The 19,709-nt window shown below is 48.5% G+C and overlaps 1 protein-coding gene across 4 annotated transcripts in view; it reads right to left on the reverse strand.

The window, feature by feature from the left end:
- CHD3 (chromodomain helicase DNA binding protein 3) overlaps positions 1 to 19,709 on the reverse strand; it is a 107,482-nt gene that overhangs the window by 47,228 nt on the left and 40,545 nt on the right. For all 4 annotated transcript variants that reach the window (XM_040415205.1, XM_040415206.1, XM_040415208.1 and 1 more), the window contains exons 10-20: positions 19,362 to 19,565; positions 17,808 to 18,013; positions 7,455 to 7,586; positions 7,184 to 7,283; positions 6,907 to 7,098; positions 6,275 to 6,475; positions 5,996 to 6,133; positions 5,769 to 5,890; positions 5,423 to 5,596; positions 4,716 to 4,857; positions 1,653 to 1,784 (exon numbers count right to left, since the gene is read on the reverse strand). In XM_040415205.1, coding sequence (XP_040271139.1) covers positions 1,653 to 1,784; positions 4,716 to 4,857; positions 5,423 to 5,596; positions 5,769 to 5,890; positions 5,996 to 6,133; positions 6,275 to 6,475; positions 6,907 to 7,098; positions 7,184 to 7,283; positions 7,455 to 7,586; positions 17,808 to 18,013; positions 19,362 to 19,565 — 1,743 coding nt within the window. The remainder of the gene's footprint in view (positions 1 to 1,652; positions 1,785 to 4,715; positions 4,858 to 5,422; positions 5,597 to 5,768; positions 5,891 to 5,995; positions 6,134 to 6,274; positions 6,476 to 6,906; positions 7,099 to 7,183; positions 7,284 to 7,454; positions 7,587 to 17,807; positions 18,014 to 19,361; positions 19,566 to 19,709) is intronic.

Raw genomic sequence — 19,709 nt, forward strand, 5'->3', positions numbered from 1 at the left:
ACAACTATAAAAAAAAAATGTTATCAGTGTCAAAATCTGGAGATGAAAAAAAAAAAACTTTTTCCAAAGTTCTTATATTTTTTTTCAGTATTAAAAAAATAAAAGAAAAAACAAGAAATATTAAAAGTCCTTCAAGGGAAACATTATAAATAATACACAAAATGTAACAATACATTTATTACACCTGCGTCTTCATATCAGTGTTATGTTATATTTTACTACGATCCCAAAAAGGCTTCTGAAAAATCTAATGTTCTGATTTATTGATTGTAATTGAAAAACTTCAATAAAAAGAATATAAAAAAAAATAAAAATACAAGAAAAACTATATAAATGTGGTGTCGCTGTAATTGTACTGACCTGGAGAATGAAGGGAAAAGCTCAGTTTTACCGCACAGGGAACACCATACAAACAAAACCCATAGACATGTGGCGGAATTGTGTTTTTTCCCCCCCCCCCCCCCGATTCCACCCCCATTTAACATTTTTTTCCAGATTGCCACAACATTGTATGCCATTAGAAAGTACAACTTATTCCACAAAAAAACAAGTCCTCACACGGCTACATGAAGGGAAAAATAAAAAAATGAGTTATGGCTCTGGGAAGGTGGGGAGTGAAAAACAAAAATGCAAAAACACAAAAATCGCAGGATGTTGAAAGGCTTAAAGGGTTTCTGTCCTGCTAATATGCTAATGAAGCTTCTAGGTGCTATAAGGGCGTTGCTGCAGCACCTAGAGGCTCGGTCTACTCGCCTCTTGGCACGCCCACGTCCACTTGATTGACGTCCTTCTTATCCGCATCATCCATATAATCCCGCGCCGCGCAGTGAGGAAGCTGGCAGCAGCCGAGCGTCCTTCACTCACTGCGCCTGCGCCGAATACTAAACGGGACGGCGCAGGCGCGGGATTATGTACTGCTGACATTAGCACATCGCTAATGTCAGTCAGCTACGTAACGATTTTTCCCATGACAGAAACCCTTTAACCCCTTCCTGACATCTGACATACATGTACGTGTAGCATGCACAATATACTGCAGTACAGAAGCATTTCAGTTTATTGAACAAGCAATAAAGGGATAATGGTTGCCCCTTGCAACCAATCCGATTCCACTGTCAAAAATGAAACGTGGAATCTGATTGGTTGCTATGGGCAACTAAGCCAGTTCTACTTTACACCAGTTTGATAAATCGCCCCCTATGTGAATAAGGGCTCCTTTACATAGGCCGAGGTTCGGGGCAATTATCGGGAACTAACCTTTGTTTGAGTGCGCATTCCTGATAATTTGCCCATGTAAAGGTGGAGCCAATCACCCGACAAACGAGCAAATGTTCATTGGTCGGGTGATCACATCTTTCACAAAAAAATCCTTGGCAGCACATCATGTAAACAGGGACTGCAAATGAGCGGTCAACCTTCTCAATCCCGATGACTGCCGCTCTGTCATCTCCCTGTAAAAAGGCACTTAGTCCTGTAGTGGGACTAAAGAAAATGAAAATAAAAATGTCAAACTATGAAAATATCTTGTAATCCATCCCGTGCAATAAATGCCATAAAAAAAAGTCGTCGTATATGTCGTACTGATGGAACCTGCGGAGGAACCTCCAACACCCGTGTACACAGAAGCATTGAGGCATGTGTGAAGATAAGACCTGGGAAAAGATGAGGACTCGATGCCCTTGTTCGTGCAGCTTCCGAAGCATCTTCTGTAAAAGCAGCAGCTTGCCCGAAGATTTGATGAGAGAGCCTCCCTCATAGGCACCAGTCGGGAGTTTTGGAGACTCCTGGAGAAGATTGAAGAAACAGACAGTACATTGATTAGCCTCACTCTATGGTAGTGTGCCCTAACAGGGTCCATCACCCAGGAAGCTAAAGGGTGAACCTCCTTAGACTTAAAAGGGGTTCTCCGGGAATTAAGAAAATGAAAATACTTATCCAATGTTTAAAACAAGCCCCCCAATGCCTGGGTCCCTCATATAGATGATACTTAACCCGCTCTTCCTCATCCACGTCGCTCCAGATCCCCACATGGCCACCGCTGCACCTCCCCGTCGCAAGGTTTAAAAACATTCGGCAATGGGGAGAGCAGCCAATAGCAGGCGGCAACAAGGACGAGCCTCCCTAGCGTCACCCGTGATGCTAGAGAGGCTCATGCCCGTTGCGGCCTGCTATTGGCTGCTCCCCCCATCGCCGGAGATGCAGCAGCGGACGTGCAGGGATCAGGAGTAATGCAGGTGCCGCTATATGAGGGACCCGGGCATTGGGGGGCATGTTTTAAACATTGGATAACCCCTTTGTGGCGAAACCAACCTCGCCACTGGGTTTTGGAGGGGCCTGGCTACTAGCCTCTTGCCCCAGGATTATGGCCCATACTATCTTTGAAGGAGAAGACAGACCAAATGTGACTTCCATGGAATTCGAGAACCCCTGCTCGGATCTGGGTGATTTTTGGATATGTTGTTCACCCAGATCAGAGCTATCCATGGATGTATACATTATGGGGATATGTGGGGTTTTGGGGTGTTTTCTGTGTTTTGGGAAAAATGTGTGTTTTCTGTTGTATTTTGCTGATTGCGTCTCTGACAATGCCAGTGTGTTAGTTAATTGCATCACAGACAATGCTCATTGTATTTTGTTGATTGCGTTACAGACAGAGGGAAGGGGATTTTGTGTACAATTGCTGGGAAGGTTTGAATACTGTAAATGCATGTGATTGGCTGTTTTTACAAAACCCAGTGGGTGGTAACCTTGTTGGAAGATGTGTATAAATCAATGCTTGTGTGTTCAAATAAAGAGATTTCCTGTTTTTATACCTTCATGAAGTTTTGGCTCATGTTTGGGGAATGGGATAACTACACTCTTGGGGATTGCTATATCACAATACTCCCCTGAGTATAAGCTCTTCTAAGAGCTTGTTCATGGTTCCTGCTCTCTGCATTTAGGAGAGGTTCACCCACTGGAGCCTGGAGCCTTGTCGTAGGTCCAGGGTGGGTAGGAGACGGCGAGACCTCCACCAAGCTTCGGCGGTTCGTGGGGTCTGCAGTGCTGACGGTGTCAAGTGGAGTGCTTGGAGTCCTCTGGAAGCACTAGGAGCAGCTATCAACGGAGGTACCCGGTCGGGGTGCTAGGCGTTCTGTTACACCCTTTAAATATTACTTTATTATAAATATATTCCCAAATACCTATCATTAGTTATGGCGGCTCATTTTGTCTAGGGAACGGTCATCAAGGGAAATAAAATGGCCGCCATCTTATTACTACACACAAAACCTGTCCTAATCACACAGCAGGACAAGTTACTTCACAACACTGAGGTAAAGAGCTGCCTCATCCTTCTCTCTGCTCTGCCCGTCAGGGATTATGATCCTGAATACAGCTGATAAGATCTTCAGCTGAATCTCTGTAGGAATTGAGTTCATGAGGAGACATGAAGTACGGAGAGGATGGACAGGACAGACTGTGGTATTGGAAACTGCATAGACGTGCTGCTGCTCATCAGCCACATCCCCATCTCCTCTCTGTATTTCATGTCTCCTCATGGACTCTATTCCTACAGAGATTCAGCTGAAGATCTTATCAGCTCACGACCATAATCCCTGACAAGCAGAGCAGAAGATGAGGGATCTCTTTAGCTCAGTGTTTGAAGTAACTTGTCCTGTGATTAGGACAGGTTTTGTGTGTAGTAATAGGACGGCGGAAATTTTATTTCTCCTAATGATTGTTCCCCAGACAAAACGAGCCATTATAACTAATGAAAGGTATTTGGGAATATATTTATAATAAAGTAATATTTACGTATTTTCATTTTCTTAATTCCCGGAGAACCCCTTTAACCATTATTATGTCCTGGGGCTGGTCCTACATCAAAGGGGTTGTCTATTTTGATACTGATGGTCTATTCTCAGGATAGGTCATCAATATCCGATCAGTGGGGATACGACTCCCGCCATCCACGCTGATCAGCTGTTTCCTGCAGCCGCCAGCACTGGATACTATGTAGTGGAGGGAGCAAAAAGCAGGAAGCACCTTGCACTGTGTAGCGGCCATGTTGGGTTACTGCAGCTCAGCTCGCAATCAATGGAGGTACACAGCGCAGGAAATTATACAGCGGACAGAGCTGGAAGCAGCAGGCACCGTTCACTGTGTAGTGGCCATGCCGGAGTACTACAGATCTACCCCCAGAATGAGAGCAGAAATACAATACACCCGACACTGCACAGTGGATAGAGCATTCGGCCCAAAATGGCTGATCGGTCGGGGTGCTGGGTGTCTGACCCCCACCGATCTCCTATTGATGACCTACACTAGGGATGTGGAAAACCTCTTTAATTTTACATTGTATGTGTGTCGAAAAAAAATCTTCCCTACTGAGGACTAAGGGGTCCTACAGGTAAATGGAGAGACCCCTTTAATTTAAATGGGTTGTCTCATTTCATACATTGGTGGTATATCACTAGGATATGCCCCCAATGTCAAATAGATAAGGATCCCAGAAGTGGGAACTACATCTATCTCCAGAATCTCTCAAAGTAAATGAGCCGCCCTCGCTTACTCAGCTATTTTTGAAATTTCCATAGAAATTAATGTAGAGCATGCGAGCTCTCATTCACTTTCGGGGGCTTGTTCTGGAGATAACGGCAGGTCCCAGGGTGGAACCCGCATCGGACATTGGTGGCTTATCCTACTGATATGCCACCAATGTAACCGACACTCACCATTGCAGCCACAGGGAAGAGGTATGGATGGTTGCAGCACTTCTTCAGGTCCATCATGATGTTCAGTAATGAGACCTGGTTCCCTCCTCCTCGTGAGTTGAGAGCATCGAAGTTACGAGTCAAGATAAACTTGTAATACTTCCTGTGAAGCACAGTCCAGATAATTAACCGTAGATATGGAGGACATATGACAGTAAAGGCTAGATAAACCTTCAAGGGTTATTTTTTATGACTGCATTTAACTCATTTTGGGCTACAAATCATTTTTTCAGTTGTTCTTTATGAAGAACCTTCAGCCATTTCTGAGATACAAGAGTTAAAAAATCAGTCTGTTTGCAGGCTGTCACTTTGTGTTTTCTTTGAATCTTGTCATCTGATGGCTCATGTGTAGTTCTCATCTTTCTTCTACTGACCTCATAAACATTAAACTGATAAGAATATGGCTTAAATAAGTAAGTGTTTAGGAGCTCAGGAGATCAGAGATAAGAGCTACACATGAGCCGTCAGCACAAAGGGACAGCTTGCAAACAGACTCATTTTTTAACTCTTGTATCTCAGAAACAGTTGAACATTTTTTTAAAAGACCAATTGAAAAAATGATTTGTAGCCCAAAATGAGTAAAACACAATCATAAAAAAATGCCATTGAAGGTGACCACGGCCTTTAAGTCCATGTGGTTTGTTACTGACATGGAAGGTCTTACTTACTTCTGCATGGGACTGAGCTCCACCCTGACGATGAGCTCCGTCTTTGCCGGCATGTTTTTAAACACATCGGCTTTAAGTCGGCGCAGCATGTGTGGACCCAGCAGATCGTGCAACTTCTTGATTTGATCTTCTTTGGAAATGTCTGCGAATTCTTCTAAGAATCCTTCCAGATTACTGCAAGGAAATAAAACCATCATCAGACCTGAGAAATAAGGCAGGAAGTATTTCCCACCAGGGATGAGGTAAAATATGGACCTTCGCATGCATTTATCATGGCCCCATGGTCAGCACCATAGCTTTGCCTAGTCTTCCATCATGGAAGGGAGCATGTAAATTCACCACTTACTTGAATCGTTCTGGAGTGAGGAAGTTGAGAAGATGGAAAAGTTCCTCCAGGTTGTTCTGCAGAGGGGTCCCTGTGAGGAGCAGCTTGTAATCAATCTGATATCCATTCAGCACCCTGAAAAACTGCAAGTAATACAATTTACAGTAATATATCCATATTTCTATGCAATATCTGTGCGGTTTTATAAACCCAGAGTTTCCCCTAGCCTCAACTCCCATCATACACACCTTTGATTGGTTGTTCTTAAGACGATGAGCCTCATCCACCACCAGACAGGCCCAACGTATGGATCCTAGAGCAGCCTGATCAATCGTGACCAGCTCGTACGAGGTGAGAAGAACGTGAAACTTCACTTGAGCTTGAGCCTTGGGTTGTCCAAAGGAATAAATGATATAGCAAGAGCAGGAAGAAAGAAAATCAATGGATAAAGTCAACAAAGCCCAATATCCGTCCCAGCGGCGTTAATGATAATAAGTAATCACTTCTATAATAGACGACATTCTCACCTTCATCTTGAAGGCCTTCTTCCCTCCCTTGATCACGTTGTCCTGGTAGGAGAATTCGTTCTCTCGGATCACAGCCCGACTGTCCTTGTCTCCTGTATAAGTCACAACGTAGAAGTCTGGTGCCCACATCTGGAACTCCCGCTCCCAGTTTATGATGGTGGAAAGTGGGGCGCTAACAAGGAAAGGGCCCCTTGTATGTCCCTGCGGGGAAAAAGAAAGTCTTAATGTTCTCCATCTGCTCTCACTTCAAACACTACACATGGTGCTCAATCTTCTGCCCAGGGATGCGGCGTGCAAAGTTGTCCCCAACCCATCAAGACATTGCTGCCAAAACACGACTCAAGCAGAGAACGGGGTGCTCGTATCTCCAGAACGGGGCCCCGAAGTGGTGGAGAGTACACCGCGCATGCGCAGCTTCTGCTCCATTCGCTTTGAGGTCCCTGTTCTGGGGATAGGAGCACCCAAATCTATCTGACAATGATGGCGTCTCCTAATGACATCAATGTCCTAGAAGGGACAACCCCTTTTTGCAAAGCTGATTTATTTCAGATGCAGCATAAATGTCCGCTGCGATGTACGTGGCGTCCGGAACGTTTTTACAGTAAAAGCGGTGACATTTCCACTTTTCTCACCTCTTTATAGAGAGAATACAAGAACACTATGGTCTGTATGGTTTTTCCCAGGCCCATCTCGTCGGCCAGAATGGTATCCGTGCCTTGTGCCCAGGAGAACCGCAACCAGTTCAATCCCTCCAGCTGGTACATATGAAGCGTGCCGCCCGTGCACGACACGAACGGCGGCTGAGTTTCGTACTTCACTGTGGGCTGTGTGTGCAAGAGAAGAGGAATCACATATGACGGATATGTGAAAGGACCTGACATCCAGTCTTCAGCCACTGATCATACTCACGTCATTGGTGGGGGACCTGGGCACGTTCTCCATGTACAGCTCTTTGTGGTTCCTCTTGTATTTTGCAGGACAGGAGTTACTCTCACCCATGATCAGTTCCCTGTGGAGGGGGAAGGACACAGATATCAAGAAGCACATTAATACATTTCTTTTGGCCACCTCACAGCAGATACAGGATACAAGGCACAAGATATAGCAGAGCCAAGATTGTCATTTGGCAGAAGAAAAGGTCCCCTGGTCCCCTCTTCCCCAGTATGATCATCCAAAATACCTCTGTCTCCAATATAACTGCTTGTGGTAATCATAATCTGGTAACTTCATGTTGTCCTCCTCCCATGTTGACTGATCATAAGAAAGGTCTCTCCATTTAACCAGATAACTGTACGTTCCTTTCTTATCCACACTGCAAGACAAGAGCAGCTTATCTCATCGGACATAGGTATGAAACTACATTTCCCCAAAAATATTTTTCACATCACGGTGCAACTTAAAGGGGTTTTCCAAAAGTAACACTGATGGCGCATCCCTGGGATATGCCGTCAATATGGGACTGTGAGGATCTGTGACCCACACTAATCGCTAGACGAGGCGGCAGATCAGAAGAGGCAAAGGCAATGTTCACCTTCACAACTAAAACTTGTGCCCCAATAAATCTAAAAATAAATAAATAAAATGAAGCAACTTTGGTCTTAATTAACCACTTGTCGTCACTTTAAAGATGGTGCCTGATCACTAGCGCAACGCCGCCATAGCTGCCAGGTCCGAGGCTAATGTCTGTGATCGGCCATAGGGTCCCTATGTGACCACGGCATCCAAGCGGTGAAAATGTGGGAGCCACGTGCTCCTGCTTCGGTAACAGCTTCCCCAGCTGAGATCGGGGAAGCTGTTACATTAAAATGATAATCCTAGGAGGGAAGGGATGCAAATGAGATCCTAACAAGCTCTGCCTCTAATGACACCAGATGTAAGGCATCTATCCTATAAGTCAATGTTCAGCTCTTAAAATAAGCCTTGAGACATGACTTGGATATTAAATAAGCCAGCACCTCATCTGCAGACAGCTGTTTCAGGGTGTTTGCCCCTCATCAGTACAGAGCAGAACACAGGCTTAACTGGGTGAGAGGCCTGTGTCCGGGACAGCGGGGAACTAACTCTCCTTAGGGAGAGGAGACTTATAGGCCATACATGCTCTAAGGAGAGTTAGTTCCCTCCTGACACAGGCCTCGCACCCAGTTAAGCCAGTACTCTCTGCTCTGCACTGATGAGGGGCAAACACCCCGAAACAGCTCTCTGCAGATGAGGTGCTGGCTTATTTAATATCCAAGTCATGTCTCAAGGCTTATTTTAAGAGCTGAAAATTGACTTCTAGGATAGCTACACCTTACATCTGGTGGCATTAGAGGCAGCGCTTGTTAAGAGCTCATTTGCATCCCTTCCCTCCCAGAATTCCAGAGGAGCATGTATGGCCTATAAGTCTCCTCACGCTGATTAAGGTGCTCTCTCCCTAAGGAGAGTTAGTTCCCCCCTTACAGTGATAATCCTAGGCTTGCTTGAGGATGTGGTGCCTACCACTGGTATATTCCAATGCAAACCTGTAGGTGGCAGCACTTCATTAGAATATACTGAATGCTGTATTCTGTAATGGATAAAATACCATGATTGCTTGTTATAGACTTAAAAAAAGTAAAAAAAAAAAAAAAAATGAAAAAAAGTTCAAATCACTCCCCCTTCCCTTGAATAAAAAACGCATAAAAGAAATAATAAAGAAATTAAACATAAAGGGAATCTGTGCATCTGAAAATGGCTGCAACATAAAAATATTATTCCATATGGAGAACAGTGTAACGGAAGAAAATCAAAATGGCAGATTTGTCATTTTTCTTCACCTCCCAAACAAAATTGAATAAAAAGCAAAAAAATCTTACAAAGTTTTTTTTTCAATATTAAAACGATATGAATGTCGTATTGCTGTAATCATGCTGAACGCATAGGAAACGCCGTCAAGACGAAATTCCCCTCGATTTGGAACTTATTTTCAGCTTCGCACTACACTGTGTGTTATATTGAATGGTGACATTACAAAGTACAACTTGTCCCACAAAAAACAAGTCCTCAAACGGCTATGTGAATAGAAAAATAAAGAAGTTACGACTCTCGGAAGGCAGGGATTGAAAAACGAAAACGCAAAAAAAAAAAAAAAAAAAGGAAAAAATCGCCCTGTCCACTAAGGGTTAAAAATTTCTTAGAATTTTGTTCCTAAAGCTCTTATGCAGACTGTGCGTCTCCACGGCAACAGACAACAAACTCTGTGTAGTCTGATCCTGCAGTCATAGTCCCGGCAATCTGCCCTCTACTTCTGAACATATATAATGTACAGTGGACATAAAAAGTCTACACACCCCTGTTAAAATGTCAGGTTTCTGTGCTGAAAAAAAATGAGACAAAGATAAATCATTTCAGAACTTTTTCCACCTTTAATGTGACCTATAAACTGTACAACTCAATTGAAAAACAAACTGAAATTTTTTAGGTGGAGGGAAGAAAAAATATAAAAATAAAATAAGGAGACTTTTGTATTACTTACCAGTAAAGTCTCTTTCTCGCTCTTCCTTGGGGGACACAGGAAACCATGGGTATAGCTCTGCTCCCTAGGAGGCGTGACACTAAGTGAAAGCTGTAAGCCCCTCCTCCATCAGCTATACCCTTCAGCCTGGAGAAGAGACTGCCAGTTGCGTGTCCAAGTAGTGAAAGATAACCACCAACCGGAAAAAAGAACCGTCAAGCCCCAACGGGGGCAACCAAGCCGGAACCACAACTGTAAACCCAAATGAAGGGCGGGTGCTGTGTCCCCCAAGGAAGAGCGAGAAAGAGACTTTACTGGTAAGTAATACAAAAGTCTCCTTTTCTCGCCCATATTCCTTGGGGGACACAGGAAACCATGGGACGTTCCAGAGCAGTCCCAGAAGGGAGGGACCAGAACAACTAGACCAACACCAGAGGCATCAATCAACTGCCGCCTGCAACACCAGACGGCCTAAAGCAGCATCAGCCGACGCATGAGTATGCACCCTGTAGAACTTGGTGAAGGTGTGCAAGGAGGACCAAGTGGCCGCCTTGCAGATCTGCTCCGTAGAAGCCCGATTCCTCTGAGCCCAGGAAGCCCCGACCGCTCTAGTGGAGTGAGCGGTAACACCAAGGGGCGGAACCTTGCCCTTGGCGAGATAAGCCTCAGTAACAGCCATCTTGACAAAACGGGCGATAGCAACTTTGGACGCCGCCATCCCTCTGTGCGATCCCTCCGGAACCACAAAGAGCGAGTCAGTACGCCTGAAAGAGCTGGTTACCTCCAGGTAAACCTTGAGCGCCCTGACAACGTCCAGGCGATGAAGCTTCCTCTCCCTAGGGTGGGAAGGGGAAGGACACAAAGAGGGGAGAACGATGTCCTCGTTCAGATGAAAGGCGGAGACCACCTTAGGAAGGAAGGAAGGGACCGGACGAAGAACTACCTTGTCCTGGTGGAACACTAGGAAAGGTTCCAGACAGGAGAGTGCAGCCAATTCGGACACCCTCCGAAGAGAGGTGACGGCTACAAGGAAAATAACCTTGCAGGACAGAAGTCGCAAGGAAACCGTCCGCAGAGGCTCGAAAGGAGAAGCCTGGAGCGCTGAGAGAACCAGGTTCAGGTCCCAGGGCGGTACCGGAGGCCGGTACGGGTGAACCGCGTGAGCCACGCCCTGAAGGAAGGTCTTGACAGGACCAAGGGGGGCCAGTGGGCGCTGAAACAAAATGGACAGCGCAGACACCTGACCCTTCAAAGAACTAAGACCCAGACCTTGGGCAAGTCCGCTCTGCAGGAAGGACAAAACGGTGGGGAGAGAAAAGCGGAGCGGAGGAATCCCCAGATCAGCACAGAACCCCAAAAATAGGTCCTCCAGGTCCTATAATAGATCCTAGAAGAGGACGGCTTACGGGCGCGGATCATGGTGCGGACGACGTCCGCAGAAAAACCCCTACGTGTCAGGACGGTGGTCTCAACAACCACGCCGTCAAACGTAGGGACCTTAAACGCGGGTGGAAGATCGGTCCCTGAGAGAGAAGATCTTCCCTGGCGGGCAGCGGCCAGGGCGCGTCTGCCAGGAGCAGCATGAGGTCGGCATACCAAGACCGGCGGGGCCAGTCCGGAGCGACCAGAATCACCGAGACGCCTTCCGCCGCGATCTTCCGAAGGACCTTGGGCAGGAGTGGGATGGGAGGGAATATGTATGGACGCGCGAAGCCTCGCCAAGGAAGAACGAGGGCGTCGGCTCCGCAAGCTCCCGGATCCCTGGCCCTGGACAGATAGGCGGGGACCTTGTGATTGAACTTGGAGGCCATGAGGTCCACGTCCGGTATGCCCCAACGAAGGCAAATGGCCTCGAATACCTCCGGGTGAAGAGACCACTCGCCGGGGTCGACAGTGGTGCGACTGAGGAAGTCCGCCGCCCAATTGTCCACCCCTGGAATAAAAATTGCCGATAGGGCCGGGACGTGGGCTTCCGCCCAACGGAGAATGCTGGAGACCTCCCTCATTGCAGCAGCGCTGCGAGTGCCCCCCTGGTGGTTTATGTACGCCACAGCCGTGGCGTTGTCCGATTGTACACGAACTGGATGACCCTTCAACAGATGAGTCCAGTGTCGTAGAGACAAAAGGGCCGCTCTCAGCTCCAGGACATTGATCGAGAGTTTGGACTCCAATGGAGACCAAATGCCCTGGACGGATCGGGGAGGAAACATGCCTCCCCAGCCCAAGAGACTGGCATCGGTTGTAACCACCAACCAGTTGAGTGGCAGAAAAGACCTGCCCAGAAGAGGGGACTGTAACCACCAGCGGAGAGATGACCTCACCGGAGGCGATAGATGGAAGGGATGATCCAGAGACTGCGGCGATTTGTCCCAGGAGGAGAGGATCGCCCGTTGGAGAGGGCGGGAGTGAAACTGCGCAAACGGAATCGCCTCGAAGCAGGCAACCATCTGCCCCAAGACCCGCATGCAGAAGCGGAAGGACGGTCGACGGTGGAGAAGGAGACCCCGAACCGCCCCACGGAGGATCAGACGTTTTTCCGAGGGAAGACGTACTTCCGCCGCTCCCGTGTCTAAAAGCATTCCCAGGAAGACCAGTTGTCTGGAGGGGGGAAGGGAGGACTTGGGGAAGTTGATGACCCAACCGAACCTCGTCAGAGTCTCTAGAGTGAGATCCACGCTGGCAACCGCTTGAGAAAGGGACGGAGCCTTGATGAGGATATCGTCCAAGTACGGTAGCAGAAAAACACCCCTGGAACGGAGTAAGGCCAAAACCGGGGCCAGGACCTTGGTGAACACCCGGGGGGCTGTTGCCAGCCCAAAGGGAAGGGCGACAAACTGGAAGTGGAGGTCCCCCACGGCGAATCGGAGGAAGCGATGGTGACACCGGGCTACCGGAACATGGAGGTAGGCATCCTGTATATCGATGGAAGACATGAAATCTCCCTGCTCCAGGGAAGCCACCGCGGAACGGAGGGACTCCATCCGAAACCGTCGAAGGAGGAGAAAACGGTTGAGCTTTTTGAGGTCCAAAATGGGCCGCACCGAACCTCCCTTCTTGGGAACTACAAAGAGGTTCGAGTAGAACCCTTGGAACCTTTCCTCTAGAGGAACGGGGGTAATCACCCCCCTGTCCAGTAAGGCTTGAACGGCCGCGGAGAACGCAGCCGCGCGTTTCGGGTCCCCCGGCGGGCGGGAGCGAAAGAACCGATCTGGAGGGAAGGATGCAAATTCGATTTTGTATCCGGAGGACACAATTTCGAGGGCCCAGGCGTCGGAGACGTGAGCCAACCAGACGTCCCTGAAAGGGAGGAGCCGGCCCCCCACCCGGGTGGGTGGGGGCGCGCCTTCAGGCAGAGGATTGCTTTGCTGCGGGTGTGCGGGCAGCCTGCGGCTTGCGCCAGGAGGGCTGCGCCCGAAAAAACGGCTTCCTACGTTTGTCCTGGGGAGGAGCCGAAGCGGCAGCTGTGGTGGGAGTCCCAGAGGCCCTGCGGGAGGACCGAAAACGAGACGCACCAGGGCGTCCGCGGGGGGCGCCCCTGGCTTGGGGTTGAGGAAGATGGGTGCTTTTACCACCCGTGGCCTCCGAAATAAGTTCGTCTAGGCGGACCCCGAAAAGGCGGGAACCCGCAAACGGTAGCCCCGCCAAGGAACGTTTGGAGGCAGCGTCCGCTTTCCAAACCTTCAGCCAGAGCTCCCTCCTGACGGAAACTGCCAGGGCGGAGGAGCGTGCAATAAGGGCTCCCGCATCAAGGGAGGCCTCACAAACAAAATTCCCGGCCCGAATAATAAGCTGGGCCAAGGAACGCAGGTCCTGGATGGGGACGTCCGAGTCCAACTCCTGTTCCAGCTGCGCACCCCAAGCAGAGATTGCTTTCCCTGCCCAAGCAGAGGCAAAAACCGGTCTGAGAGCAGAACCGGAGGCAGCAAAAATGCCCTTAGAAAGGGTCTCCATGCGACGGTCCGCTGACTGAAGAGAGGACCCGTCGGGAACAGGGATGGCCGTGTTCTTTGACAGCCGGGCCACAGGGGGGTCCACCTTGGGTGGGGAAGACCATGTGGCCACGATATCGGCTGGAAAAGGATAGCAAATGTCCAGCTTCTTGGGGTTGACAAAACGGGCGTCCGGGCGAGCCCAAGCCTTAGACACCACAGAGGAGAAATCAGAGTGGATTGGAAAGACTTTTGAGACCTGCCTGGGTCTGATAAATGAGACGCTAGCTGCGTCCGAGCTAGGGGGATCATCCTGCACCTTAAAGGTGTCACGAATATCAGAGATGAGTTGACCCATCGCTGAGGCTAGCTTGGACGGCAGGGCCGAGTCCATTTCCAAATCTGAAACCGCCAATTCACCTTCAGAGAGCGAATCCTTTGGAGAGGAGAGGCTCGTCTGGGTGCGCACGCGTGGCGGGGAGAGGGAGGCATCCGAGGAGGAGGCTCGCTCTACTCTAATACGCTTCTGAGAGTGCCTAGCTCGGGAGGGGTCACTAAGAGAGAGTGAACCCGCTGCAGCGGCAGAAGCAGTGGACCCGGAGGGCGCGACAATCAGAGAGGCGTCCTGCGGGGTAGGTGGCCTGTCTATTAGGCGGCCCACGACATGAGTGAGGCTTTCCACGGCCTGGGACAGGGATCTAGCCCAGTCAGGCGGGTCAGAGGCAGCAGGGAGCGACACAGCGGGCGACTGAGGCTGCGGTGGAGCCCGGCATGCAGTACAGTGCGGATCAGACTGCCCCCGGGGAAAGGGTTCCCTACAAGCAGTACAGGCATGGTACCAAGGCTTGGCGGCTGCAGAAGGGTCTGACATGGTGGAACAAAGATGTTGCACTTAAAGTGGGAGACCCCAAAGAAAAGGAACGGGGATAACACCCAAGCGACAGTACTGTGGCACGGAGGGGGTTAAAAGTCCTACCAGACCCGGATGATGCAAGCGGCAGCGGTAAGGGGATCAGACTGAGGAGGCTGTGGAGGAGAGGCAGCAGCACCGGCTTCGGATCGCACTGCAGAGAGGATTCCACGCAGCACTGTGCGATGAACCCGGAAGTAGCGGAGCGCATGTAGGAAGCTCCGCCCCCTCTCTGCCGCTCTGAAGCAGAGCCGCGCGCGCGCGGCAAAATGATTTTAACCCCCAAGGATGATGAAGTGCCGGCCTGAAATGGCGCCGTTCACGCCAAGAAAGCGGCCCCCGCCGCGCCTGGATGTGGCAGACGGCTTGCTTTTTTCCTGCAGCCGTCCCCTGAAGGCAGCGTCCCTGCCAAGGACTTGCCCAGATAAACTCCCCTGCCCGGTAACGGTCCCGATATATGCCCGGGGGGGGGGGGGGGGGAGGGGTGGGCGCACAATGTAGCAGTGGCCATGTAGTAACAGTGGCCATGGGAGCCCAGGAGGCCTGTAGCAGCGGTGGGAGGGAGGAAGGGGAGGCTGGAGCAGCCTGTCTCACCATACGCTGTCTTCGCCCTCAATCCATCCAGCGGGGTCGCCCCTTCAGCTCCTGGCACCGCAGTGGCAGGAAGCCGGGGGAGGGACTTGGCGTGCGGGCGACCCTGAGCTGGCGGGACGCAGGGGAGCGAGGCTGCCCTGGTCCACCTTGTCTTCTGTGGGGGAGGCGGCAGTGCGGAATTACCGGCACTGGCGCAACTCAACCCCGGGAGAAACAGAGGGGTCTAATGCGCCTCTGTTGTCCCTGTAGGTAGAAAAAAACCGAATTAAAAACAACAAATAACGCAAAAATAAAAAATCATAGGAAAACAACCCTGCATAAGCAGGGGGTGTCTTGCCTCCTTGGACACTAAGCAAAAACTGGCAGTCTCTTCTCCAGGCTGAAGGGTATAGCTGATGGAGGAGGGGCTTACAGCTTTCACTTAGTGTCACGCCTCCTAGGGAGCAGAGCTATACCCATGGTTTCCTGTGTCCCCCAAGGAATATGGGCGAGAAAATACGGTTGCATAAGTGTGCACACCCTTAAACTAATACTTTGTTGAAGCACCTTATGATTTTATTACAGCACTCAGTCTTTTTGGGTATGAGTCTATCAGCATGGCACATTTTGACTTGGCAAGATTTGCCCACTCTACTTTGCAAAAACATTCCAACTCTGTCAGATTGCGAGGGCATCTCCTGGGCACAGCCCTCTTCAGATCACCCCACAGATTGTCAATCGGATCTGAGGTCTGGGCTCTGGCTGGGCCATTCCAAAACTTTAATCTTCTTCTGATGAAGCCATTCCTTTGTTGATTTGGATGTATGCTTTGGGTCATTGTCATGCTGTAAGATGAAGTTCCTCTTCATGTTCAGCTTTCTAGCAGAACCCTGAAGGTTTTGTGCCAATATTGACTGGTATTTGGAACTGTTCATAATCCCCTCTACTTTAACTAAGGCCCCAGTTCCAGCTGAAGAAAAACAGCCCCTTGGCATGATGCTGCCCCCACCATGCTTCACTGTGGGTATGATGTTCTTTTGGTGATGTGCAGTGTTGTTTTTGCGCCAAACATATCTTTTGGAATTATAGCCAAAAAGTTCAACCTTGGTTTCATCAGACCATAACACCTTTTTCCACATGCTTTTGGGAGACTTCAGATGTGTTTATGCAAAATGTAGCCTGGCTTGGATGCTTTTCTTCGTAAGAAAAGGCTTTCGTCTTGCCACTCTACCCCATAGCCCAGACATATGAAGAATACGGGAGATTGTTGTCACAGGTACCACACAGCCAGTACTTGCCAGATATTCCTGCAGCTCCTTTAATGTTGCTGTAGGCCTCTTGGTAGCCTCCCAGACCAGTTTTCTTCTCGTCTTTTCATCAATTTTGGAGGGACGTCCAGTTCTTGGTAATGAGTAGTCTGTACCTGATGAAGGTGTGTCTTCTGCCCCAAAACACGCTGTACCACCTGCTAAGCTATTAAATCAAGTTTGTGTCGTCACCAAAGATTGGTCCTTTTGCGCCGTGGGAGTTTCTTCCTTCTATCAGTTCTTGGTAATGTCACTGTTGTGACATATTTTCTCCACTTGATGATGACTGTGTTCACTGTGCTCCATGTTATATCTAATGCCTTGGAAATTATTTTGTACCCTTCTCCTGACTGATACCTTTTAACAATGATATCTCTCTGATGCTTTGGAAGCTCTCTGTGGACCATGGCTTTTGCTGTGGGATGCGACTAAGAACAATTCAGAAAAGACCAACTAGAGCAGCTGAACTTTATTTGGGGTTAATCAGAGGCACTTTACATGATGGCCGGTGTATGCTGACTCCGATCTAACAGGATTGTGAATGTGATTTCTTAATTCTGAACACAGCTACATCCCCAGCTATAAGAGGATGTGCACACTTATGCAACCACATTATTTTAGGTTTTTTTTGTTTTCTTCCCTCCACCTAAAAGATTTCAGTTTGTTTTTCAATTGAGTTGTACAGTTTATAGGTCACATTAAAGGTGGAAAAAGTTCTGAAATTATTTATCTTTGTCTCAATTTTTACATTACAGAAACCTGACATTTTAACAGGGGTGTGTAGACTTTTTATATCCGCTGTACATAGGCGGCATGTGGAGGAAGGTATGGCACTGCAGGATGATGCTACACAGAATTTACTTGCAGCTTGTTATCCTGACAACACATCAGAGGAGCAGCAGAAACCAAACGATCAGAAATTGTCAGCTAAGACCTGCCGCAAAATTACTTCATTTTCCATGTTCCATGCTTCATTGGGACAACAATATGTAGTCATGAAGGTGCACAGAGCCTTTAAAGGGATTGTTTGAGTGGTTAATACTGATGACCTATCCTCAGGATATGTCATAGGTATGTGATCAGTGGGGGTCCAACTTCCAGTAGCCCCACCATTAGACAGGAGCTGTGTTCGGCATTGCAGCTCAGTCCCATCCACCTGAAGAGGACAGAGCTGCCTCCATGTGGAGAACCTGGTCTCCTCAAACATCTGATCGGCAGGAGGGCCAGAAGTTGGACACCACCAATTAGATCCTGAAGATAGGTCATCAGGATTAAACATTCGGAAAAAAAAAAAAAAAAACTTTAAATCTGTCTGGTTAAGGATGGACACCCTCCCTCTTACCTGTGGTTGATAATCCTCTGTACAGACATCCACTCGGGTTTGATGCCGTATCGGTAGAACCTCTCCTCCATGTCGGAGTATTCGGCATCTTTGTTCTTCTCGATCTTTCCCTCATCTTCTCCTGAGCCGTAATCAAAAGGCGGTGGCTCATCCATATCGTTTTTCCTCTGAAAGTTGCGGTACATGACCGTGTGGAATATCTCCAGCTGAAAGGAGAGCAGTAAAGAAAACGATGAAGAGGGAGCGGTAACACCCTAAGGCCTCTTTCACACGGGCGTTGCGGGAAAATGTGCAGGTGCGTTGCGGGAACACGCGTGATTTTTCCGCGCGAGTGCAAAACATTGTAATGCGTTTTGCACTCGCGTGAGAAAAATCGTGCATGTTTGGTACCCAAACCCGAACTTCTTCACAGAAGTTCAGGTTTGGGATCAGTGTTCTGTAGATTGTATTATTTCCCCTTATAACATGGTTATAAGGGAAAATAATAGCATTCTGAATACAGAATGCATAGTAAAATAGCGCTGGAGGGGTTAAAAAAAATAAAATAAAAATTCAACTCACCTTAGTCCACTTGATCGCGCAGCCCGGCATCGCCTTCTGTCTCCTTCTTTGCTGATTGTAGGAACAGGACCTGTGGTGACGTCACTCCGGTCATCACATGGTCCATCACATGATCCATCACCATGTGATGGATCATGTGATGACCGGAGTGACGTCACCACAGGTCCTGTTCCTGCACACAGCTAAGATAAAGACAGAAGGAGATGCCGGGCTGCGCGATCAAGTGGATTAAGGCGAGTTAAATTATTTTTTATTTTTTTTAACCCCTCCAGCGCTATTGTACTATGCATTCTGTATTCAGAATGCTATTATTTTCCCTTATAACCATGTTATAAGGGGAAATAATAATGATCGGGTCTCCATCCCGATGGTCTCCTAGCAACCGTGCGTGAAAAATCGCACCGCATCCGCACTTGCTTGCGGATGCTTGCGATTTTCACGCAACCCCATTCACTTCTATGGGGCCTGCGTTGCGTGAAAAAACGTAGAATATAGAGCATGCTGCGATTTTCACGCAACGCACAAGTGATGCGTGAAAATCACCACTCATGTGAACAGCCCCATAGAAATGAATGGGTCAGGATTCAGTGCGGGTGCAATGCGTTCACCTCACGCATCGCATCTGCGCGGAATACTCGCCCGTGTGAAAGGGGCTTAAAGGACACTGACAAAAATATCCCTCTCTAGTAATACAGAAAATACTAGACTGGGGGAAGGAGGGGGATGAAGCAGCTTCTCTTTCTCTATGTCTGTGAGAGGCATGCTGTGAGAGAGGAGGAGGAACAGTAGTGGAGAAACATCTGACTGGCTGAGAGCATGCACATTTTCCAGAGTGAATATTTTTACCAATGTCAATTTTTTGACACCTTATTGTATTCTATGGGCTGTCATCGCAATGAGGAGTTGTCCAAATGCCTACATGTCTGTGAACTGCACACGGCTAAACTAGAAATGCATCAGACCGAGATGAACGCCTCACGAGAACACACGCACCTGAAGCTCTGTGATCCAGCAGCAATGCCAATACGACATTCCTGCCCACTTGACAAAGAACTCTCTCTCCGACCTCCCCTGCAGGCTTCTGGGGGGTTCCTGATCGGCAGTAGCACTCGGTATTTGAGGAACTTGGACTCCTTCTGGAGGAACCCCCCAACGCCAGTGCAGAATCTTCTGGACCCGACCTTTTAGCCTTGGGCACTGTGGACCAACAGAAAAACAGAGAGCTTTTTAACATTTCATCTATTCATTCTCTTGAGTTCTTAAAGATGGGTTTACAGGGTGAATTCAATAGCTAAAGGATTGCTTGTGCCGTTAAAGGGATTTTCTGAGATTTTTTAACTG

This window comes from Bufo bufo, chromosome 1, assembly GCF_905171765.1.
Source record: "Bufo bufo chromosome 1, aBufBuf1.1, whole genome shotgun sequence".
Classification (NCBI taxonomy): domain Eukaryota; kingdom Metazoa; phylum Chordata; class Amphibia; order Anura; family Bufonidae; genus Bufo; species Bufo bufo.